The sequence below is a fragment of the Calidris pugnax genome, unplaced genomic scaffold (genome assembly GCF_001431845.1).
Source record: "Calidris pugnax isolate Ruff unplaced genomic scaffold, ASM143184v1 scaffold13, whole genome shotgun sequence".
Classification (NCBI taxonomy): Eukaryota; Metazoa; Chordata; class Aves; order Charadriiformes; family Scolopacidae; genus Calidris; species Calidris pugnax.
The window spans coordinates 11,788,230-11,814,164 of record NW_015090810.1 but is presented as its reverse complement, the minus strand read 5'-3'; the positions used below and the strand labels follow the sequence as shown (position 1 = coordinate 11,814,164).

At 38.2% G+C, this 25,935-nt stretch overlaps 1 protein-coding gene across 1 annotated transcript; it reads right to left on the bottom strand.

Moving 5' to 3' along the window:
- On the bottom strand, positions 1-25,888 carry FBXO15 (F-box protein 15). The gene is made up of 10 exons (XM_014938728.1): positions 25,283-25,888; positions 22,132-22,251; positions 20,199-20,303; positions 15,967-16,209; positions 15,474-15,683; positions 13,929-14,058; positions 12,081-12,163; positions 10,545-10,690; positions 4,942-5,066; positions 1-1,502 (listed from the first exon to the last, which is right to left on the bottom strand). The coding sequence occupies exons 1-10, from the start codon at positions 25,420-25,422 to the stop codon at positions 1,233-1,235; spliced, it is 1,572 nt and encodes a 523-aa protein (XP_014794214.1). The 5' UTR covers positions 25,423-25,888; the 3' UTR covers positions 1-1,232.
- Positions 25,889-25,935: the final 47 nt, after the last annotated feature.

Below are 25,935 nucleotides of genomic sequence, written 5' to 3'. Positions count from 1 at the left end.
TAGAACCAAATCAGCCATAACTTTATTATCTTTAAAAGTAACATTAAGAAACAACCCTATTGCTGTAGTGTAGGTCTCCTACTGTCTCTCTAGTATAGAGCACAAGTGCTTATACATAACGATTGTTTGCATGAACGAATTAATGTACTTAAGTGAATAAAGAAAATAAATAAATTATTTTTAAGGAAATCACTACCTTAATAAAGTCACAGAAGTCAACAATATAGTTGTTCTTTTTTTTTCTCTTAACAGAGTACTGTGAAACTACACAAATTTGCTGTGGTTTGTAACATGCAATGCAATGACACTGGAGTCCCAACATCATGTCATTTCATTTTTTTATATACAGAGAGTAGAAGGTTTGGCCCTAAAGTTACTTCAGGGAACCGGAAAGATCAGGCACAGGCATTCAATTTTTATATGAATACTTATTGTTAGACAAACAGCATCAGATATGCATTGTTTCCAAAACAGCTGAATGTTACATGCATTCAGTAAAAGCAGACACCAGCTCAGCTGTGCCGATAATTGGGACACTTATTCACAGGGCAATGCATGACACGAGTACCCAGCCTCAAATCAGAAAGTCAGAGCATGGGAAAACAGAACAAAGAGGAATTTAAAGACATTTCATAACAGATATTATATGTGATTTTCTTAATACCTTAACTGCCATATTGTTCAGATCTGTGACTTCCTGCTTTTACCTACTAGAACACATTTAAGTGAAATATTTTCTGAAAAAAGTATTTCTGCATTTAACAAAATCTGTCAAAACCTGTTATTTACCTGTTATTTAATAACCCTCTAACAAATCTGAAGGGAATAGCACATATGCTGTTTTACTAGGCATAAAAGTCAGTGGAGCTTACATAAGGTAAGGCATTTTCACAGTATGGCTCTCACAAGAGTCAATTTATTTACCATAGTAACAGTTATCTATAAAGAAAAACATTCCTAAAAATAATTTCAATATACCCAGAACCAGAAACAGATTAACCATGTGACGTTGAACAAAGACATTCATTTATATCAACATCTCTTCAATCCCTTACAAACCAATAAAAAAAAAAATCATGCAATTGAACTTGTTACTGAAAAGCTTACAGGAACAGTCCTGCTTGTTGGTATCAATTTTAAGCATCAGAAGTTTAGTGTGGTTTTTGTTGTTTCATTTTGTTTTGGTTTTGTTTTTTTTTTTTTAAAGCAAGAAGATGAGTGACCAAAGTAAGTCAGTAATTTGTTCCATACCAGTTATTTACTTTTTTGGTGCTTATATAAAGCACCAAATTGACTATGAAATACTCCTTGGTTTCTTCCAACCATACCAACTCAACACAGACTTTACCCTCTGAATCTGCATAGTCTGTGGTATAGATATGACCCATGTAGTCATAAAGGCTGGAGGCCTTGGAAGACAGTTCCATGTGGACTGGGGCACTAAAACACCAGAACGGCTTTCCAGTTTCATCCAAGAGAGTAACATCCATCACGTAGCAGTCCTACAAACACAAGCAGAAGATGTCAATTCCCTATGCCATGACACAGTAACTAGGTCTGTCCCTGATTTTAGGAGAAGTATCAAGGGTTCAGAGAGCAATTTTTGGTAGGAAGGCTAAAAACTCAAGATGTAATTGGCTCCACTGACTACTGCAAAGCAACAAATACATATTTAGAGAACAAAATTGCGACCTACAGACAGACATCAAAAACTGTACTACACAAGGTAGCACTGCCAACCTAAATCAGACAACATTTCTTGAACACTTTTTAAGCCTTTGACATCTTTGTTTTTCAATTATTATAAAGTTACCTTACCATTCAAATAATAATAAAACCCTTTCTAAGTTTAAACTCGAGTGCTAAACTTGTATGAATGCAGCAACGTTTGTAAAGATACTCAAAGAGACCACCCCGGAGACAGTGTACACACACAATTACCCTTCTGTGCCAGGTATAAACAAAAGGCATAGAGCATTTTTTTTAATGGCTGCAAGCTTCAGTTCCCAAAAAAATGCAAGATTAATATATCTTTTACCTTCCAAATAATTCTTCTTTTTAAAAGTTCTTGAAAATGTTTATTTACAACACTACACAATTACATCATTTTATAATGCTAAAATCAGGATGCCATTTCTTCAGCACTTGCAAACTGATGGTTTCAAATGTGCCTTAAAAGTGTATGGGTTGTGTGTCATTGTTCATATCAACTGTTACCTGTTCTCATGAGTTCTGAATCACTAAACAAATCAGATTATCTTAATTATGCTGTATAACTGCATTAATTCTAGAAGTATCACATGCTCCAAAAGCATAAGCAAAACCATCACATATTCCATGCCAAAAAATTAATTTGCAATGCTTTATTTCACTGTATTACAACGTGCTTCCATTGCTTTAACATTTCTTTCACTATTACTGTACTTCAATCAAACAATACAGAGCAGATGGCACAAACATAAGAGGTAACGTGAAACATACAGTTTTCCTAAATTTATTACTGTAGACCATGCTGAAAATACAAAATTCAAACCAAATCCAATGTTCATTTAATAACTTACATGAACTACAAATTTACTTGAAACAAAGAATTACTGTTTTCTGGTCTGACATCTTGTATATCAAAGGCCAATTATGAAAATTAAAGCAGGGTGGCCTTGAATGTTGGGGAGTTTTTTCTTCCATTTCCAACTATCTGTACTTCCGCAATTTTTTTTTTTTAATAAAAAATACCCAGAATTACCTAAAAACTGGTTTTTTTCCCCCTTAGAGTATTGGGAAAAAATTAAAATAAAATAAAAAATTCCAATAAAATAAAAGTAGTAGCATGTTTTGCTGCCATGGCTCATTTATTTGGCCTTCACGTGTTTTAACGGTTTTAGAGATTTGTCTTAAAACCAAACTGAATTCTAACCACAGTTGTGTGTTGACATGTGCAATCTCTCACCACAAAATGAGTGGTTTAAAAAAAAAAGGTATTATTTATTTTTTCCTAGAAACAAATATTCAGTATAACTTATGCTGTAAGCACAGAGGACAGAGCTAAACTGAAGACTACAGCCATAGCTCTCTGTTTCCTCTGACAGCTCATTTACCAGATTTTTATGAGCTACTCATCATTATTTTAATGGAAGAAAAAATTCTGCCAAGCAGCTGTAAATCATATAGAATCATAGAATGGTTTGGGTTGGAAGAGACCTTAAAAATCATCCAGTCCAACTCCACTGCCATGGACCCAGATACCTCCCACTAGATCAGGTTGCTCAAAGCCCCATCCCACCAGACCTTGAACATCTCCAGAGATGGGGCCTCCACAACTTCCCTGGGCAACCTGTTCCAGTTTCTCACCACACTCATCATAAAAAAAAAAAGTTCTTCCTAATGTCCAATTTGAATCTACCCTCTTTCAGTTTAAAACCGTTGTTCCCTTGTCCTGTCACTAAAGCCTCAGTAAAAAGTCTCCCTCAGCCTTCCTCATAAGTCCCCTTTATATACTGAAAGGCCACAATAAGGTCTCCCCAGAGCCTTAATTTTCTGGTATCTGCCCAACACAGCAGCAAGATTTCCTACCTCCTATCGTATGCTTTTCAAGCAAGTGAAACATATTCTGTAATTACGTGCTAAGATCCCACTAATTTTAAGCATGCAAATAGTTCTAACAAGATTAATGGGATACACAATATAAATAAATTAAACTAATTAAAGTCTAACATTTTTCAGAAGTCTCAAAAAAAGCACCAATTCTGCATTACGGTTCTCAATGAACATCTAAGGCAATTAGAGAAAGATAGCAAACAATTGCCGTAAAAGCGTTTTCTATTAAGCTTCAATTCCTTCAAGTTACCAACACACAGTATTTTTCTTAAAACACATAGGGAAAGGTTTTGCTATTTTTTTTGAAAGTAAACACCTAACTCAGAAAAGTATAGTACAAACCGAGGAAAAATGCAAGGGAACAAACTTGTTACGATGCAAACAAGGAATCTGATGAAAAAAATGAAAATGCTATAAGCAATTAGAGAGGGAGGACTTAATGGAAACTGTAATCTAAGGTCAACTGTAGTTGATGTTCCCAATAGATACAAGTAGGTAAGTTTTAAGATATTTTTTATATTCCTCACTGCATAAGAAATCTGGCTGAAACTACAAACTATAAAACAAATAAGTGACTGCCTATGAGCAAGATATTATATTAGCAAACAGTACTCCATTCCACACTTATGCCGAATTAGCAGAAACGATGGTTTTATTAATTTTTACGGTTTTCAAAGTGCCAAGATTGAAATCAAGTATTATACTATATATTTTTTCAGTAGTGCTTGTTACATTTATCAGAATTTTCAGTACTCTTGAAATACTTATGCAGCTGAAATACATTTTAAAACGTGTACATTTAGATTGCAAAATCTACAGAACTACTCTCAAACTTTCTTCAAAATAACTATTTTAGGAATTTTATAAAAGAGAACAAGTGAGAATTCCTCTAAAAAACCAGACAGTTAATCCAGCTGACCCATGTACATGACTCAAGAACTAGGTGCTGACTGGATGAATGCGGACTGTAGTTTCTGCCTGTGTCCATCGGCATTTTAACATTCCCCAACAGTTTCTAACTTTCATTGCACATAAATGCTACAACAGAACTGCAGAGTATTTCCCCAGGGGTTCAAGACTTATTGTCTGAAAAAAACCAAAAAACCAAACCAAACAAAAAACCCCACAAAAAGCAGTGGTATATGCAGTACTTATTTTGTCCAGCATTGCCAAGCAGTGCTGGTCAGTCACAGCATCTTTGCCAAGTGGAAAGCACTGCAGTCACACATGTGCATAATGAGCCTGTCATGTAATCTCTTTTTTTTACAATTAGCATATTTAGGATGCATAAACATAATTCTGCTTTGAGATAAGCATTTACAGAAACAAAAAATACTTCTGACTGACCTTTACATTTCCTTTAAATGCATCTGTTTCCCAGGATAAACCAAGTGTCCCAGTAAGAGGTAGGTGCTTCGTATTATCCTTTAAGCTTACAGCTGTGAGCCTCAAATATCCATTTGCAATGTCACCTGAAAATATTAACAGTACATAACATTATACTACTAGAAATCAAACTGAGCCCAAGTACACTGTAAATGTTCCTTCCACTTCTCTTCAAATCTTTAGTTTCCTCCCACTCACCAATAAGGAACCCTGACATACACCAATATTTACATATCAAGCACATTAAGTTGCAGTTTAGGGCTTTGATTTTGTGATCTACAGTAGAAGCAGCAGCTAAAAAGAAATGTTGTATATTTGAGTATAAAAACCTGAATGCCACCTGAACAACTTATGCAAGGATTTAAGTTTCATGCCCCAGTGCCTCCATCAGTGCCCACGCCCCAAAAGAAAAGCTCAACATAATATACTAAATACCACCCCCCCTTTTTTTTTTTTTTTTTAAGCTTCTCTGCCCTAACTGGTAACTGAAATAACCCTGTACATTGGGGGATAAGGGTAACTATCAGTCCTCCCTGGAAAGGATACTACATCATTTAAATTGACAAGCAGTATGCCTATATGAAGTTTTTAAATTATGTATTTATTCATTTTTTAAATAGCTTTCCAAAGTCTCACTTTTTTTTTGACAGAACTATTAAGATTTCTTTGTGATTTTTTAAATTTTATTTTATTACTACACATATACATATTCCTTCGGTATGTCTTCCTCTCCTCCCAGGACAGATCAACTTTTTTTAATTGTTCTTTTTTCCCTTGCTGTCATAGCAGGAAAGTTAACCAGGGAGTCCCAATGGTTTACATTATAATTTGAGATACATCACAACAAGCAAGATCTCTGACTACAAAAAAATATGCATCATATTGTGACACAAGCAGATTTCTTAGTAGGACATCCCTTAAACAAATTTCCTTGAACAAGAGGAAATTTTTTTTCTCTTAAAAAAGCAAACGAAAATCCTAGATAATTCAAAGAAAAAAAAAATAATAAGAAAGGAATGGAATTAAGTATCTAGCACTTGCAAGCAACAGACAGGGAGAGAGAGAAGGAATTCCCAGGAAAATACTGCTTGTCAGGATCCACTGGCAGGCCCCAGATGGTAAGATGATAACTGAAGAGGCTTGTAGAGCTTTAAGATGCAAGTGAAAAGGGAGAGAAGTGTTTTGCCTGTGGTTCTCCTTCAATCAAGCCCAAGTAGCAGCATGAGGTTGAAGACAGAATCAGCAGCATCGGAAAGGCTGGCTTTAAGTTAAAAAGGTAAAGCCTGCATGCAAGAGCAGCAAGAGCCTTTGCCTGGTGGCTGCTGAAGGCAGACAGCTGGAGGCAAAGTGTCAGAGAAAGGGAGCCCACAGTTTATACAGAAGTCAGAAAACTTCTCTGAACTGGTATGCTGGGGCTAAGCAGCTCCCACGAGATGCTTGGCCAAAAACCAATGCTGGAAAGACATCATTCACAAGCAGGGTGTCCAAAGAATACTTACTGTGTGGAGGAAGCAGCCCATATATGACAGAGGACAGAAGCAGCAGGTTTTTCAGGACTCCTGTCTGGAACAGGAGTGTGAATATAGTGAAACCACCATGACTATGCCCAGGAATTATTTTGTATGGTTGAAGGAAAATGCATCACACCAGACAGTGATACCCACTGTCCTTGCAGTGAACTCAGTGAGGAAAACATAAGCAGAATTCATTTTCAGGATCCAGCTCAAAGTGCAAAAAAGGGTATTAAGTTAATACCCCCCTGAATGGTTCAGTTCCCAATCTCAGTAAATCAAATCAAATGACAAGATTTCATTCAAGATAAAAGTATTTTAGATAGTCAAGCTGAGCAAACACTGAAAGTCCTCATTTAAAAGTTGAGCTTTTATTCAAGAGACTTTAAACAACATCAGTCAACAAACACTTATTCCAAAGGACTATTCCGTTTTCTGCAATTCAGAGTGCAATGGAAGCAGCTATTCCTCTCATTCAAAACAAATGAAAAACTTATTGGAATAAAAACAGATTAAAAAAACCATACCGCTAACAATTTAACAAAGCCCAGGATATCACCACTATTGCATGGCATTAACTGCTGCATTGCTAGACGGGTCACCTGGCTCAAGTGTAAGCTATAAATCCCCTATTTCTAATACTTCTTAACTTTAAGCCAGAATGGAAATAGGAGACACAGGTCAGGAATCTGAAGGCTAATTATTCATGAGTTAGTTAATTCAGTCTTTATAATTATTTTTTTTAAATATAAAGGATCCATTGCAGTCTTCATATCCAGAAGAAAGAAAAAGTATGCCTAGAAATCAGCAAGAAGCTGAAGTGCTAAGTACTGAAATCTACCCTTCCTCACCCCAGTTGGATAAGAAAAGGAAACTAAAGGGCAGAGCAAGCTATATTAACCATACTAAGAGGGAGTAACTGGGAAAGGAATTTCTTCAGTCTGATCTAGAATTTGGTTCATTCCCACTTTATAATATCTATAGTCCAGAGTTTATGCAAGACACATATAGGAGCAAAGCAGACCTTTAATCAGTATAGGTTTAGGGAAAAAATATTTTTAAATAAAGGGACTACCAATATAGAGAACATATATCATGTAGCCATTCTCAGGGGAAACAAATAGCCCAATAGTTCAAAGGCACTTATTTTAGCTACCAGGCAAGCGAGTTTGTTTTGCTAACCAAGCCTTTGTTGCAAGTTGCAATTTGGTTGTTATTTTCACAGGGAAGGCAGTGCTTAGCACTAATCCTGATGGCAACAACCAACCTTACCATGCTGAAACGGTCATTTAAATTTGCAAATCAATCTTCAAGGTCAAGCAAAAACATTTCAAATACATGGTGTGATATTTTACAAACAAATCTCAAAAGCTCTCTAAACACACCAAAATCACCCCATTATATTTTGCAAGCACAACACATCACAACACAGAATAACAATGAAAAGCCAAGCTTAGACTACCATATGGCTACAAAGCTATGCTTAAAAAGTGGAAAACCTGGGTAAATACATTTCAAGAATGTTTATTAAATGCTAGATGGCTTCTGTGAGTCATATGAAAAGCCTGTCACAGCTTCCTGAAAACAAGAGAAGTTTTCAATACTTTCAATTCAATTTGAAAGTATTTAGCATATTCACCCTACACTATCTGTCAACAAGACCATATTACCAATTCTTTCTAAATGGAAGGAGCATAAAATAAAATGCTAAAAAACAACTAAAACACAGTGGCAAAACAGCTAGTTACTGCAGTGCAAGTATTAATAACAAAAAAAAAAGATCTGAAGCCATATACTCTATCCACTTGGTTCAATGAAGTGTTATATAACTTTTTTAATTTATTGTTAAGAATTTTGCAGAAAGAACTGAAAATAGAGCAGCAAAATGAAGCACAACATTAATGAACATTAACAAAAAGCAGACAAAAATAAAACTAAATGTTAACAAAACAGTTATTCTGCAGAATAACAAATGGGCATTCCCTACGGATCCAGGAGTGTCTGTCTACAATTTCCTAATGGAAACAAATAAATAAGTAAAACCCCAGTATAACAGCTGACAACTGATCTGTGTCTCAGGTTGTGGAAACTGCCATTGGCACGTCACATTCATAATTTAAAATAAATCTGGATTGGGTAGAGAATTTTGAGAAACAGCAAGACTTCTTACTATGACGGAGAGCTCCATGCTTCAGAGGCCTCCCAGAGAATGGGACAAAGAGCATCATTAGAACGGAGCCTGAAAACAAACTGCAAACCATCAAATACAACTGGCTTGGACAAACCTACACTGTTGGCCACATTCAGAAACACCACGTTTACCAGAAAGAGCAAAGTAAACAACAAATTACCGTGAAGATACATCACAGCAGCCAGCCATAAGCTGCCTCACTACATCATTTCCGAACACAAATTATGGAAGAAGGCAAGCATTTTCCAAAAGGAATTATTGTGCAAGTACATAGAAGGGAGTAGATGACAAATGAGCTTATTGCCTGCAGACCCATAGCTTCAGCTGGTTGATGTCCTGTGAGAGCAGACTCAAGCGGCTGTCACACAGCTGAAGGACACAAAGCCCAAACAGTTCAGACAACAATCGTGATCATAAAACAGATTCTCTAACTAGCAAAGTGAGACGGCATCACAACTGTAGCTCCTGGACATTTGCTACTATTTGCATAAACATCAGCTTAATCTTTAACAGAAGTAGCTTCTAAGCGGCAAAAACATGATGCCAACAAAGAAAGTGTGCCACATACTGCTTTCTCTTACACAACTGTATTGCTAGGAGCATATAATTTTCATTTTAGAAAACAAAACATGACATTCACCTAGAAAAAAAAAACAACAAAGCAAACCTAAACAAAAACCCAACCCTCTGGCCAATTTACAGAAGAGGGTATAAAGAGGACTACTGTATTGAACAACACCTCAGGAGAGATTTCTATTGCTACATGGATAGAATTTCACTGAAATTTTACCCTTATAAGTATTCCTTTATTTTAAGCCTGGAGCTTTTTGGGAATCTGAAAACACGTACGTTTCAGTTCAAAGGACTGCAACACGCCACACTGTGCACAAGGCTACAGTCGAAATGACAGTTCTTGGAGTCATCAAACACAAATTTAGGAAAAAAAAAAAGTCATGAGGAAATCTGTTCTAACACTGTAAAAGCACTCAAGCCTGATAACAGTGCCCTCTACTGTCTTCATTAAAAACAGTATTTCCTGAAATGAACAGAAGGCTCATTAGTACTGTTATCAGGAAAATACTGGGAAGAAATAATTAAAGTGTTTAATGTTAATGTTTTAATTTAAAGCTTAATATTTTAGTCTGTCTCTACTGACAGAAAGACAGCTGTGTAGCTGCAGGCAGGGCTGTGTTGAATATACCCATATACTTTGCAAAACCCTACTAGAATTAAGTTGGGCTGTACGTGAACAAGAATAGCCAATCATATCTCATTAAAAGAAATGCTGAGAACTGAAAAAAGCAGCACAAAAACAATCACTGAAATTGTTTATTACACAATGAAAGGATGTCAGAATAGGCAACCTTAAGTTGACTTAGCTATAAATCTTAAAGTTCACAGTACCTTCTAGAAATATATTTAAATATTTAATCTGTCAAGGCACTTTAAGTATATTTAGGAAGAATTCTACAGAAATAGGTCTCCAAAATGTACAAGGACAAACTTATTTTCCTTTATAGTAAACAAGTGGAAGGAACATCAACCTGCACCAAAAGCTGTGCCACTGCGTTATTAACTCAGCACTGAACCAAATGAAAACATCCAGCCAAGCTGCCAATCCTATATCTCAAGCCTGACACTATGTCAATTTAATAGTGGACAGACTTCATACAGATCAAGCTTATGGCACCACACAATGCACCATGCAGATATAAAGAACTCACACAATGAACAAAAGGACAGCTTACTCTTAAAAATACATTTCAGTTTCTCCCCTTATAACAGATATATTGGATATAAAAGGGAAAATATACCAGCAGGGATCATTTTAAAATCAGACATTACTGTTCTGTCAACTCTACCTTTTCTGCAGAAGAGGTTCTTGAACGTTCCACACAGGTAGGTACAGCTTCCACTGTGCATATCAAGATGTAGATTGTAGTCATGCAGTCCATATTCTGGGTCAACATCATCCAATACAGGTTTATGAGGTGGAAGGGCATATTGACTTTAAAAGCAATAATAATGATAGGATTGAGCAAAGGGGGAATGACTTAATAGAAACAGATATAGTAAACAGTCCTACACTGATCTTGTCATTGGGTCTGGTCTTACTCAACATATTCACCAACAACCTAGATGAGGGTTATAGGGTGCACTCTCAGCAAGTGTGCTGATTATACAAAACTGGGAGGGGTGACTCAGCCAGGCGGTTGAACTAGGTGATCTACAAAGGTCCCTTCCAACCCCTACCATTCTGTGATCTCAGGAGAGGTTATAGGAGGGGGAAAATTGTTAGAAGATACAACTTTTCTTCTTTATTAATGCTTTCGAAAATCAAACATCTCTATTTCATACTTCTTTTAAGCCGTCTCATACAGTGCCTGATATTTGTAATCACCTGTCCAGCCTAGCCAAAGGCAGAAAATAATGACAGTCAACTTTAAAAGGTACATCTGTTAAACTCCGAAATATGGATTTGTTTAGGAAAAATAAAAAAAAAATTAAAAAATCAGCTTAACTATAAATCTAAAAGCCAACTAGCTACAAACTTCTCTGGAATAGCAGTTATTGTATTATTTTGCCTGTACCTAACCTTAAAAGAGAAACAACTGCACACAAATGACCATAAGAGCCCAAATCCCAGAGGCAACTGAGCAGCTCCCAGATAGGATGCTAGCTGGTAATGAGGGAAGAGGATGTTAAATCTTACATTCTGTGTGAAAAGAGCCATGCTAAGTTATAGTGGGCACATGAGATTACCAGTAGATAAAACAGTATCTGAGCAGAGAGTTGAGGGGGTGGGCTGGGGGGGAAATAAATCCCCAAGGTCATCCTCTAAAGCTAAAAAAAACTCCATCTTTTTAAACATTTTACAGTGTATAAACAGGTACTACATTATACACTGCAATATGCATAAATACTTCACAGGAAATCCAGCTATTTTTTCAATATGACTGAAAAATAAATGCAGGCACCTTACCAGTTTCCTAGAATTTTTTTCTCCCCTCTTACACAACTAAAGATTATTTTCCTACTCCCTAAAATTTCTCTCTCTTTTCTAGGTCTTTCAGATAGGAAGAGGGAATAAAAAGACTGCTTGTGAAAAGGGAAGAAGTATGGGCAGTGTATTTCTAACTTTCTCAATACAGCAAGCACTAGCACACTTGTATGACTAAATTATCTCCTTAATAGCATAACAATGGCAACATTTTAGTATGAAAGTACTTCTACAGCTTTGTATATATAGTTACTGTAGCTGTTGTTTATATTAAACAGGAATAGTTAATTACTGCCTAAATATAAACCTCTTACCAGCAGCCAATTTTAACTGTAAAACTCAAAGCTTCATTCAAAAGGTTATCTTTATTACTCATAAAGGAGAAACCAAAACTTACACAGTAGAAGAACCCAAAGTGCTTCTCTCAAGAAGTTGATGATAATGGAGACTCATCATAACAAAAGCAATTTCATTTTTCTCCTGAAAAGTTAATTAAAGTAGACGTATTTTCATCTGGAAATACTTTTTTTCACACAGTCTTCCTGAGCATTAAAATTCATAGATAAATGCTGCTGCTTATTACTCTGCCAGTTACTGTAATAATGTTAATAATGGTTTGCTTTAACACTTGGACTCCTATAATTGCTACTGTATTTTCACAAGAATACAGAATGTTTGTAAAAGATCACAGCATTTCTATATTATGGGGGAAAGGAGATAACTTTTGTCCTGGCATAGCTAGTTTATCAACAGCATTCCATGAATTGTACTTCTCTAGATTCTACTTACAACTTTGAACTGAACACCTAAAAAGAGTCCAACAGGCCTTACTCTCAGCTACTAAATACCTAAGCATCAAGCTTATTTTCATAAGTAAGGAACTAGTTGCAAAGAAAGAATCATCACTGAGGAATACAGAGCTATTCAATAGAAATAGTGAGCTTCAAAGTAAAACCCCAGATGTCTTCACCAGATTACATACTCCTGAAAAACAGCATACTTCTGTAGGCCTATATAGCTCAAAGGAAACTTCAGAGCTCAGTGTGAGAACTAAACACAGCCAAAGATATCTATTTACTTCAAGAACACAGAATGCTAGGATTTGAACTCTTTTCTAAAGAAAAATGCATTTCTAAGTTCTACATTTGCAAACATGTAAGTCAATAGCAAAATTATTCACTGCCAGCAGTCTAGTACTGTTCTGAAAAATGGGCAACCACTGATTTCATCTCTGGGTTACCAAACAGAAAATTACATGCCCTACCCAAACCCTTGTTGTTTTTTTTAACTACTTCTGTACATTTGTAGTGCAAAATTACAACTATAAAAGACAGATTTATCAATTGCTTAGAGTCTCTCAGTTTTTTTTCTATCCAGAATGCCCACATAACTTGTCCTTGGTAGTAAAACCTACTAGTGTTGGCAACTTCTGTTATTCAGCTAAGCTAAGACCACTGCCACCTCTGAATTCTGACCAACAGCAGAACACCTGAGATAGGCTTCCATAGCACCTAACTGCATGGAGCTTCAGGCAGACACCGAGGTCCAGGTGTATTCAGTGCAAAGACAGAGATTCCTTTAGAGAGGAAGTCTACTTCAGATGTTCTGCACTGCTCTCTAAAGACATCCATCTCTACACATAGCCAACAGAGACTAACCCCTTCACTTCGACACTTAATACTAAGAATTGAATATCCCCAAAAGAGCACAATTTACAGCATTCCTGCTGCTGGAGCAGGATATGAGTACCTGGTGATGTAGGTTAAAGGAAACAACTAGCAAAGATGCCTTGTGGGAATTCATCACTATGAGTGATGGGGACAAGGCAAGGCATAAGTCAGGGGAAGAAGCATCTCTCTCCTCAGAACGTTCTATTTAAAACGGCTTTAGGATATCGAACTCTGGCATGTGAAGACTGCAAAATAAATACAACCTAACACAGAAATAAGAACAGTACAGTATCTAATATACTATGATTCATAACTGTTCTCTTAATTAAAGTGGATTTTTTTGAAAAGTAGATACTCCTGCAACAGTTGTTTAGAATACAATAAATTGTCAACTAGCTGTCCCTACCTGTATTTGCTTCTTGTTTGTTTAGACAAGATCTTTTAAAATCCAAAGAAAAAAAAGAAGGTGGGAAAAAAAAACCCACCACCAAACCCCCCCCAGATCCCAAAATACAAGGCAAAAGAATCTGTTTCTTCAAGTCATAATAAAGCATTGAAACAAAATGTTATCTTACCTTCCAAAGTCCTACTAAGAGTCCTGGATTCAGACTGAAGAGCTGGACAAGCTTATCAGCACCAAGTGCTACACTACTTTCAGTCAGGTTAGCAAGATGGTATTCAGCAATTAAGGAACGACGACGAGGTCTTTGAAAAGAACATACAGAATCTAGCAACAAGACTTTGTTGCTTATTTGTGTAAAAGTTCAGCCTAATTTCACTCTGAAGTCTGACCAAGAGCACATGATAAAAACGGTTTTGAAGGCATTCAGCAGGCATAGCCATGAACTTTACTTCTGAACAACTACAGCATACTAACAAGAAAAGAAACAAAATGAAGGGAAACTTATATGCTTACCAGTATTTCAAAACAGCCACAGAATTACTTTATAATTTGTTTTTAATACTATGTTGGTAATAGATGGAATCACTGAACATTTGTGAGTATGAAGCAAGCTACTAAAAAAGATAAATTCTTATTCCACAGAAGCAAACTTCCAAGGAAAGGATCAAATTGTTAAAGGAAGCTTTTCTAGTATTTTAGTTGCTTGCAACTAAAACAATTTAGCTCCATAACACCCTTTAACTAAATTTCATACTTCACAGACATTCTTATTGGCTAATGATACATAAAAAAAGAGCAGAAAGCAGAGTCTGTGTTACCTATTCAGAATGGAGAAATAACTCTTTCTAAAACCTTTCACAGACTTAGCCTCTTACTATATTCAAAATTGTTCCTAGATTTCCCAAAAGCATCACAGCAGTGTCACCTATCACTACACACTGCTGGGGAGGCAGCAACCAACAAGAACTTTGTCACATTACCTTGAACTGTAAGATTTGGGGCAGGGATAGGACATCAACCCCTACCACCTTTAAGGCAGGCAGGACGGTATAAATACAGGGACTTTCCCAAAGTCCCTACACTAGCTCCTTATATTCTTAACATTCTGAGTAACATTCTGATATTTGTGAAATCATTACCTTCATGTATATTCACAAGCTCTAACAACTTATGATTCTGTGAAGCAAATACATTAACTGCCTGCAAGTTTTCTTTTACTATTTTGTACATTTTTTTTTATATGCATGTACTTATATTGTACACATCGCCAAACCCCAAGTTCCCTAAATTCACATACACATCTAACAGACAGAAAATAAATGTTAGTAACATAGATTACCTGATTGTAGCCACATAAACATATAAGAACTGTTCCAATGCAAATGTCTCACATTAAAGTCTCCTAGATTTACATGTTTGTTTCGTGCTCGTTTGTATCTAAGCCTTAGGTTCAGCTTTCCAAGGCAGGACCTATCAGTCTGCATCTTGCATGCCAGTAGCTACATTAACCTATGAATTGATGTCATAACTCACTGGATTATACCTATTTCTTGCTAAAAAAGCTCTACCAATGAAAAGAAGGACAGAGACTTTGGAAGAGATACTACAGAGAGGCTTTCTAAGGAAGAATTAACTTGATAATTTTTAGATAGCTCCTACAGACACATTATCAACCAGCTACACCAGAACCCCCCAAGAATCCTATGTTAAAACTCACCCATTCTTGCTGAGATCTCTGCTTTGGTCAGGAAGCAACGGCACAACTCCAAATAGTTTTAGGGTTGTCAGGTTGTCTAAGCATGGCCAATTTGTACTATACCAAAGTATAGTAACAGATGTGTCCTTAAATGACAGGTTTGCCTTCTCCATTACATGTTCCTTTCCATTTTTGTCCTTTAGAACAATTATCCAACTCAAGCCAGAGGCTCTGGTATTTAGGAATTGAAAGGGGAGAGGAGTGTTTGGGGAAAAAAAAAAAAAAATTATCAAAGTGACAAAACTTAAAACTATGCTTCCAACAGAATTCTTAAATTTCTACTAACTGCTACTTATGTTTCTCAGGCTATGTCATTTAGAGGCTATCATTGCATCTTCCCATTATGATATACATTTTATAGCTCTATTTCCATACCCACCCAGCATTTCCAAAGCCATTAATATTCTGTACATTGTTCTCAACTAAACGTTTTCTGTGACAAGGCATTGCTTACTTCATAGCTTCTTTGTTTTTACATGGAAGACCTGTATAAGGATCTACAGGTTTAACAAGTCGCGTTACTCTAGTTTTGACAGCAGCTATTTGTTTGAAGATATATTCTTTCTTCCAATACCCAGGCTTTCTATCATATAGAGCAGTACAGTCCAAGGAAGCAGTTTCTGTTTGTTCAGACTTCATTTTCCAAATTGTCTTTTTTGGTCGAAAACAACTGGAATAGATTTTCAGCCAGATTCCACTGAAAATTAAAACAGAATAAAGAGGAAAACCACATAAATTTCAAGGATAGTTACTTAATTATTCTTATACGCATGTCTCAGCCACCACTGAGTATAGTGTTAGCAGAAAAATATAAAGTCCTAAATTATCAGCAAACTGGGTTTAATCTAAATCTAAGTTTACAGAAGACCAGAAACTAGTTAAGAAAATGCAAAGGCACAGTTTAATACTCTTCCTGATTTTGACCTTCCAACAACTCATATGAGGCCAGTTTCCCTAGTGCACACACAAAGGCTCAGGAACCAAAAGATGCTAGATGTCAGCATCTCTCATGGGCTTACTAGCTTATCTCAAAGAATAGGGAATCTCTGAGCACATTTCTTGTTCTGGATTATACATACCAAATGAGAGTCACTTACAACTTTCTGCTCTACCACGGCAGGGGGGGAAATTATTCAGTTAATTCTTACAATATGCCAGTAAGGCTGATAAACTTATCAACTACATATACACAATATGGTTGACTAGTGCTCTAGAAAGTTGGATCATCAGATATTGGGAGTCTCACAGTGTTTTATGCCTCTTAATAGCACACCTGAGTATGTGGTTTTTAAAAGCCTTCCTCTACTTTATGCTGCTACTGCCTTCACAGATTTTAAAATCTGAAGCAGTTCTTTTTTTAAAAAGCCAACAAAACAAAGAAGTACATATATCAGAGAAAGCTACCGGGAGGAAACAGAGAAAAAGTAAATCTTGTCTGTCTGTGTGAACATACAGGATCCAGGATGAAGCTCAGAGGCAGCACAGCCATACTCAGACACTCAAATGAAAATTGATTAAGGTTCAGCAGTTACTTTTGAAAATTCAACCCCAAGATAATGATGCATCCTCTTCACACAAAATCAGCTAGTGGAAAAAGTGTTTTTATAGCTTTTACTCAACAAAGACAGCCTGGACTCCTCAAGTTTCTCACACAGATCCAGCTGAAAGTGGGGTGGGAGAGGACAATTAGAATCACCTATGTTTGGTGGTGGTACCACTGTCACGTCAATCCCTTCTGCACTTTCAGAGAAGAAATGTCTTTTTGAAGAGATCAAAGAAACATGCAACAGGAATGATGGGTTCATCTCTCTTCTGTTAGGAAAAATACGAGGTCACATTTCCACCCCGACATCCCAGTATCTTTAGGGAATTCAGAGCAGTTCAGGGAATACTGAGTACAAGAATTTACAAGAATTCAAACAGCAATCTGTGAATAAAGGCTTCCAATAACTTTTCTAATTTTAAGTACTAGCTACACAGTCTACACAACTGCACTAAAGAAAATTAATAGCAACAGAAACAAATTCTCAAGAGAAAGTCTCTACCATTTATCAGCATGATTACCTTCACCAGTCCTCGCTTATCCCCAGGCAAACTTACACCAACGTGCTTTGTAATGCATTTTTCCCCTCCTTGAAGCATTAAAGCATTCAAGGACTGAATCCATCCCACACTGCCTCCGACTCCTGAAAACCACTCTCACTTCATCGCCTGCTGAGAATAAGTCCCCACAGGCCCAAAGCCAAGCTCTTTGTTACTGAAGCAAACATACTGTGGAATTTTGCAAAAACCTTCCAGCCTGCTGCTCTGCAGATATATGTACAAACTCCCACAGCCATTTTTGAGTCAAAGCTGTTTAAAACACGCACAAGCTTCTATGACTGGTAAAGGGGGGCTCACAGTCAACATGAGCTTCCAACTTTCCTTTCACCAAAATTGCGGGGGTATGGGGGAGGTGGGGGGGCGAAGGCAGAACATAAAGAACAATCCCATAAGTAAAACAAAGATTGAAGATGTAATTTTGAGACCAGAAGAGAAAACCCCATTATAAGATATCATAAAACATTTCTGATAGAGGGAGGAAATTCTTATTTAACTCCAAAGCAGCTAAGAATTGTAGGATGACAAAAACAGAGGAGAGATGCCCTTGACACACCATCATCAGGGGAAATTGAGCCATGCATCATCCAACTGGTCGTACTCAACCTGAAAAGTCCAACAAGATGTCCTCCTAGAACCCTCTCCTGTTAACTAGAAACCCCCTCCCAAGACAGAAATCCCTTCTTTCATGGGGAGAGATAGTCAGCATCTGCCTGCATGATGCTGAAACAACAGGGGTAGTAGTAGGTATTTCCTGCATTTTCAAGGTACAGTCCCAGGCAATGTAAGTGGAATGAAGACCAACTTGCCACCAATACCTACCACCCTTCTACTCACTCTCAGTTACATATTGCTTCTTCCACTCCCAAAACAGCATCGTGCAAGCAGATGAGAAATCAGTCCAAGAAGTCACCACTTGAGCACAACAGCAAAAAGATCTGGGCAAGGCAAAAACATCTTCCCCTGTGCTTTGGCTTTTCACTTGCTCTTATACAAGCACTTTCTGCTGGCGATCAAAACCCTCAGGCTTTCAGACCATCTCTGCGAGCTTTTCACAGTGCACGACAGGAAGGCTGGAATAATGCCACGTGCTGGGGCAGAGGGTGTACAGAAAGCGAGGGTCAGAAACATTTCCACCCCTTCAGCAGTTAAATTGAAGACATCAGTGCATCAGTATCAAGGAACCACTGAAGTGCAGATACTATTTGAAGAGCCCAAAGACAAAGGCATTAGGCTGCACAGGTATATAAAGCTGCTCCATTAGGCAGCACAGGCATATCACAATAAAAGACAGATGGTCCTGCTGCATCAAGGACAGCATCCTGTACATCCAGGACAGCAGAGATATCCTCAAAAACATATCCTGCCTAAAAAACAAGGTGAGATTTGCCAGAGAGATATGCAGGAACTCCAATTAAAATTTATGTTAATTCACCAAAAGATTCAGGGACTCAAGAAGGTTCACGGAAATTCAGCAGAAGTGACCTGGTCCCACTGAACCAGTCCGTCTCCTAGATAAAGGAAATTATCTCCTCCCAGAATCCCATTTATGCACATCCAGTAATCTCTGTCAAGATTAGAAAATGGAAAGACACACTGTTGAGATGAAGACAGATGAATCAGCCTCCCTTGAAGAGCCACAATGATTTTATCCTACCTTACTATCCTGAAGTGGAAAATGCATATTAAGATATATAACTTGTGTCAACTATGCATTTTTATCTATATGCACCTGCTGACAGCCTCGAAAAATAAATCTGGATTATGGCCTTCCTTTTAAATTCATCAGTTCTAAAGGTGTCAATGCCAATGTTAACCAATTCACTGCACAAGTTTTGGCAAAGAAGTGAGAAATCTGTGAATACCAGGTGCAGCAACTTCCTATATAGGAAGAAACTTTCTCATTTAAACAACACTAACGCAGCAGAATCCTAGGAAAAAAAGATACCCAGACATCCTAGTTATCATGTACCAACTAGGTAATTGATCCACTCACAAAATTATCGTGATACTTGTAGGAGCAATTTGTGAACCCTATATAAGCAACTACTTACAAAAAATGTGTCCATATTTTGTTTTCATCCAGAAGGGACCAAAATTTGACAGTAAAAGCAACAGACAAAATCCACCAGTGAACCACTTGATTAAATCAGGGCCTCTGCAAAAACCTGATGAAAGAGCTAAATAACTGGGACTTCAAAATTATGAGAGCTATGACAATTCTACAAAGCTACTGGCTACACATCACCAAGAATCACCTGAATCAAAATGCCTGTGCAGGTGCATGTGAATACAAACCAATATATACAAATTTTACAATAAAATAAATGCTAATAGTAACATTTCAAAACACTATTTCGTTTTCACCTCGTAACTTCCATTAAACTTAACAGGGCTTGCACAGCTGGAATTCCAGACAACATGTTGTACTGTGAGCTATGCAGTACATTTTCAGCAGAGTAATTGCCAGTAGGTACATGCATCAGTGCTCTGGCACCAGTGAAACTAAATTAGAAAGACTCATAATTCAGATAAACTCAACTGCTGCATAATTAAGACTAGCACTTATGTGTCCCTCTTCCTTACTTGTCATTGGCCAGATGATAGAAGTGCTTATTCACACAACCAACACACAACAGGGACACAGCATCCAAATAGGAAAATATCTTCAGCAGCATTTCTGATGGCATGCTGGAAAACAAGAGAAAGAGAAATACCGTTAGACTTGCCTGCAAAATCCAGAAATTTTGATGACAAAGAATTTTAATCCCAAACCAGAACAAAACAAAAGAGATGGAAACTACTAGCTTGTAAATACACCAAAAACCCCTCACTTAAAGAGTTTGTATGCAGAGTTTGGGTTCTGATTTGTCTATTTGATCTAAAACACTTGCTTAAAACAATTCACCACAACCTATTCAAGTGGCACTGAATTCACAGTTACGTGAAAAGTTATGGGTTTGTATTTTCATTAGTTACCTTTAACCCCGTTTGACATGAAACTACCTCATTCAACTTCAGTTTCTTGCAGCTTGTACCATGATTTTAACACTCAGTCCATAACCACCAGCACTTCCCAGAACTGCGTATACTCACTCTCCTCCTGACCTGGTGTCAGGTCTCAGGATGTAGCAGGACAGAAATGTCCTAGTCAAACAGTGAGTTCATGGTCTACTTCCTGAAATCTTCAAACCACGTGTGCTCAGGGGTCTCACAGTTTTCATTTCAACAAAAGATGTGAACTTGAGAATAAGAGCCTAAGAGCTGTGTGGCATCTTGATAACAATATTTTTGTGGATCTGTAAGGCTGCCCAAAATGCCTGAGTACAGAAAGCACAACATAACCTGGAGATGAGCCACCATGATTTTTGTCTTAACAGACAGAAACGTCATACCCTTCAAGTAGTATCCGGTAAGTCCACAGAGTTAAAAAAAAAATAATTATATTTTGTACTCTTAACTTTTTGGAGCATGAAAGTATAGTAACATTAAAATCACCATTGAAAATACAAGCTGCTGTGAAAGTCAACACCTCAACTGTGTCTCTTGTCCATTTACTATTGTGTCATTTACAACACTTGATTTATAATACTTGATTCCAGAAGCATATAGCCTTCAAGCACAGCATAATAATGCCAATACTCCAAGTTTTGTATTAAGATTCAGAATCTTAGTTGTACTAACAGAGAGGCAACCATGCCAAAATTTGCAGTTATTATGCAAACTAACTCACACTCTAACCCAAAAGCAGTTACTGCATTTATTCCAGAGAGAATTTAGAAATGATCCTTTAAGAAGCTGCAAATAAGCTAAAATAATATGCTTGATCTAGAATTCTGAACAGTAGGTTTTCCAACCATAATATTTTTTCTTTGAAGGAAGCTGATAGAAAGGAATTTTTTTTCTTTTCTATATTGTCTTTCACACCAAACTAACAGCATATGGGATGGCACTGCCTTACAATGGAAAACAAAGAAATGACTACACAGGAAGCTAAAAAAATGTATAAAACAAAATTCTTCGATCTTCCATGTAACATATTCTTAGGTGGTTTTTGTAGAAACGTAACAGATTTGCAAAAAAGAATTCAACAGTTATATTGAAAGTGTCCTTTCACTGTCAAACAGGGAAGGAAACATTTACCTTGCAGCAAATATGTAGCAGCCACTTTATTCCCTCCCCCTCATCCCACTCCACCATCCTAAACCTCCCTATTAATTCCAAACTACTGAAGTAATGGAGTAGCAATTTTTATTCCTAAGGACCATCACAGCCCATGATTTGCAAAGGAGTTGCTAAAGGCTTTATATGATTTGGAAAACCTACATACTTCATATGAACTTAGAAAAAGAGGTGAGGGAAAACCATGCTTGAAAACATTAGAAGGCAACATAGAATCACAAAGTAGGCCAGGAAAGGAATCTTTTCAACTCAGAACATCTGATACAGAAATCTCCAAGGTATAAACATAATAACTGTAAGCAGTCAAAAAATGGCCTACTTCTGAAGACATACTCACCTCTCAATGCACAATCTAGACTTTGGTTTCATGGAAGGCGCCAAATACAGACTTCTAATTCCAGCATTTACAGTTTCAAAATGTTCCCCAGGCCTGGCAGCCAAGCTCCTTGACCTATTTCTAAAAAGGAAAATCTGTTAGGAGTCAGAGTCACACCATCACAAAATGAAGAAATAAGCATACTGGGCACAACTAGATACCACGTCTCAACTGAGATAGGATTCAGGGAACACATCACATGGTAACTCATCATTATCAGTTCACAAATCTGAACAATTATCACCAAGTTCATATATCTGACATCAGGAAGATGCCAGATTTAAACTCATAGGTGTCTCACCCATAATTAATCTCTGACAGTAGTCAGAAGGAAATAGTGCCACACCACAAAATCAGTTTCAATCAGCTAGTGATCTATTAATGAGAGACAGCTGCACCACTGTGGCCACCATCATCAAGCTCCAGATAGGGCCCTGCAGTAAATTAAACTCACTGATTACTCTTCTGTTTTGCAACATTACTCCAAAGGCATTTTTGAGCCATCCAACTTTGCTAAACTATTAAAAGATAGTAAATAAAACAATACCTTGCAACTTTCTCAGAAATTGACAAGGCTCAAAAAGAACTCCCTTGACTATGCAACAGAATCATATTGGAAACAGACTTAACAGTCTCATTTCAGATTTTCCCCTGCTAAACTGCTAGCAGCTCTGCAGATAAGTAATAGTTCAACAGGCAAGATGGGTATCAATGTTTTATTGCTCATTAGCACATAATAATTTGGACACAAACTACTTTCTCTTACAAAAAAAAAATCAAATTTGCATATTTCTAACAAATAAATTCTTACAATCCAACTGGTTGCACATTTTTTTCAAAGTCTTCTGACAGTTTGAACTTTGTAAATTGTAATTACAAACACTGTCATTAAACCACATAGAAATATTCAGATGGAATTTCAGTTTTAATCAAATCCTTACACTTCATACCAACTGATGCTACAGAGCAATCAGAGCTCTCCATACACTCTATTAGTGATGGTTTGTACTGCTAACTAACTTTCCAACACCTGTTTAATCCAGCTTGGGGTTTCTAAGCAACCAATTGATGTTGAGGGAAAAAAATAATCTAATTTAAAAGTGCATGGGTAGCAAGCACATTTCATGCACACCGTTCTTGATTTAAGGTTTGTTTATGCTTAAAGAAAAATAAAAAGCAGAAGAAAAGAACAACTCTGCCCTACATTGTCAACTGTGCTATGTATAAAGAAATCCCTGAAGTTTTGTTGTTAAAAGCATAACACAAAAAGACATGCACATTTCAGTTTGGGTGCCAATCCCCAATAGATTAACAAAATTAACAACTACAAAAAAGCAACTGTGTATCAAATTCACCCTGGAGGTCAAGCAAACATTTTACTCATGTGTTATTATCAAGCAGTACACTTAGATGACAAAGTGAGGCTGTAACAAACTGCATTTCTCAAGAGCCATTAAAGGGACTTAAGAGACACTGTCCTTAGACACCTAGAGACACAAGTCCTGTTCAACAGCAGCAGGCTAAACAGCCCTGAACATCCCAGGCTATTCTGCCACCTATCTATGCTGAAAGCACAAAGATACCTAATTTGGGCACAGCCTACAGTAATATACCTACATAGACTCCAGCTACTAGAATAATTCCAATCAGGAGCTCAATCCTGGATTTTGCAACAACCTGCTACAAGCATAACCTGCATTGCCTGTGCTCAATCCCTTTTGCTCTTTTTTTAACCACTCCTTGCATCCCCCTTCCTCTTCACTCCAGGAAGAAATTTCTGAAGTAAGAGAAATGTTGCCTACACGTGCCTTGAAAACTTTGACACAGTCTGTACTGCTTTTGTAAGCTTCACTTCAAAAACAGTATTGGATTTTTGCATCTTCCAAAACAAAAATACTCTCAAGGTATGAAGAAACAACACTAAATTAATTGCAAAACTATTTTTCAGAAGTGTTGTGTGTGCCAAGATTTGAAATTAGTATTGACAAAATGCTTTTACACCGCATTGACAAAACTTGCCTGCCCAAGTTAAAAATTGATGAGAGTTGTTACTCCCTCTCTTTAGAGACTTTTAATAACAACCAAGATGCTCTGGCATAGTGGCACAAACTCAACTGCTATTTCATTAGCCTTCAATTTGTGGGACTCAGTTTTGTACCAGTATTTTCACTTTCACACCCTGCAGTAATTGCAACATGACTTGTTTTTTTTGCTGGTCGGGGAACAAATCTATTTCAAAGAACATATAAAAAGTTTTAAGTAGTGACAAAACCTGTCTCCTTTTCCAAACGTTAAAGCGTACCTGGGGATAAACAGAAACAACAACACTGTTTTCACACCCCTTTCTTTTCCTCACCTAACAATTCAGAAGTCTTTTAAAAAGGTATTATCCAATCCATTTATAGCTTAAAAAGAAAGGGGGGGAATGAAACAGCTATGGAACCCCAGGTTGTACAAATGGCCTAGAAGAGAAAAGACTACTTTCTCAACTTTGGTCCAAGATTGGTGCTTTAAATTTTCAGAAGCTGAACCTGTATTCTAAGAATTAAGCTAATCACACCTTCCACAATTAAATCCTCCCACTTATTACAAAGGCCTAACTACATTGAACATGAATGTGTATATATATACATATATATGTATACACACACTAGCCACTAAGCTAACTAATAGTTTGTTGGCAGGCTACTGCTTATTATACCTCATTACCTCCTCCAAAATCAAGCCCACAGCCGAGTTTAAGCCCCACTACTCATCCAGTAACCAGCGCCTTAACCCAGGCCTTCCATACACCTGTGATTCCTACAGGAAGGCACATCACCTCCGCAAAGCCATCCTCCTCCGTAAGGCCAGGGGGACCGAGGGGAGGCCATGGCCCTGAGGGAGCAGGCCTCAGGTGTGGCAAGTTGAGAGCAGGATGCCAGCGTGAGAGGGGTGGACGAGGTTTCACAGAGAAGCACTAGGAGTTTGGGGTAAACAACAAACCATCCCCACGGACAAGGTCAAAAAGGGCTCGCAGGCCGCACTCGGGCGGCACAGCCCCAGTCCGCCCTCCATGTCCCGTCCCCCCTCCCGGCGGCCTCTCCTCAGGCCGCGCAGGGAGACCGGTTACCTGGGCCCGCCGGGACGAGGGGTGGCGACGGCGGCGGCAGCAGGCCCGACCTCACCGGCACCGTGGGGAGCCGCCGCGTCGCCCGGAGGCGTCTGGCAGTTGCCGTACAACCGCAGGGCCCGTCCGCGGCCCGTCGCCATGGCCAGCTCCGCCAGGGGACAGCGGCTTCGCGCCCGGCGCGGGGAGGGACGGAAGAAGGGAGAGAGGGAGGAGGCGGTGCCGCCTCCCACCTGGCAGCGCTGCCTGGGGAGAGCCGGCGGGCACCTGCGGCAGGAGCTTCCCGAAGGAATTCGCCTTCGCCCCTAATAGGGAGTTTTATTTTTAACGGGAGAGAAGGGACCCCGGCTCCCCTGAGAGGTGCCAGCCGGTGGGGCGGCAGCGACCCGGCGCCGCGGGGGATGGCCGGGCGCCGCACCTTGCCGTGCCCGCCGCGGCGCCGCCTTCCCCAGCCGTGCGGTGCGGGGGACACGGAAAGCGACAGCACACACCGCGGGGAACGGCGGCGGCTCCCGCCCTGAGACCCTGTCGGGAGCTGCCACAGAACGTCCCCGCCAGCCTCGCGGGACGCCTGAAAATCTGAAAATTTAAAAAGAGAAAAAGGAAAACAATTAAACCGCAGCTCAACAGGAGCCACCGGGCCGGCAGGCGCTGGG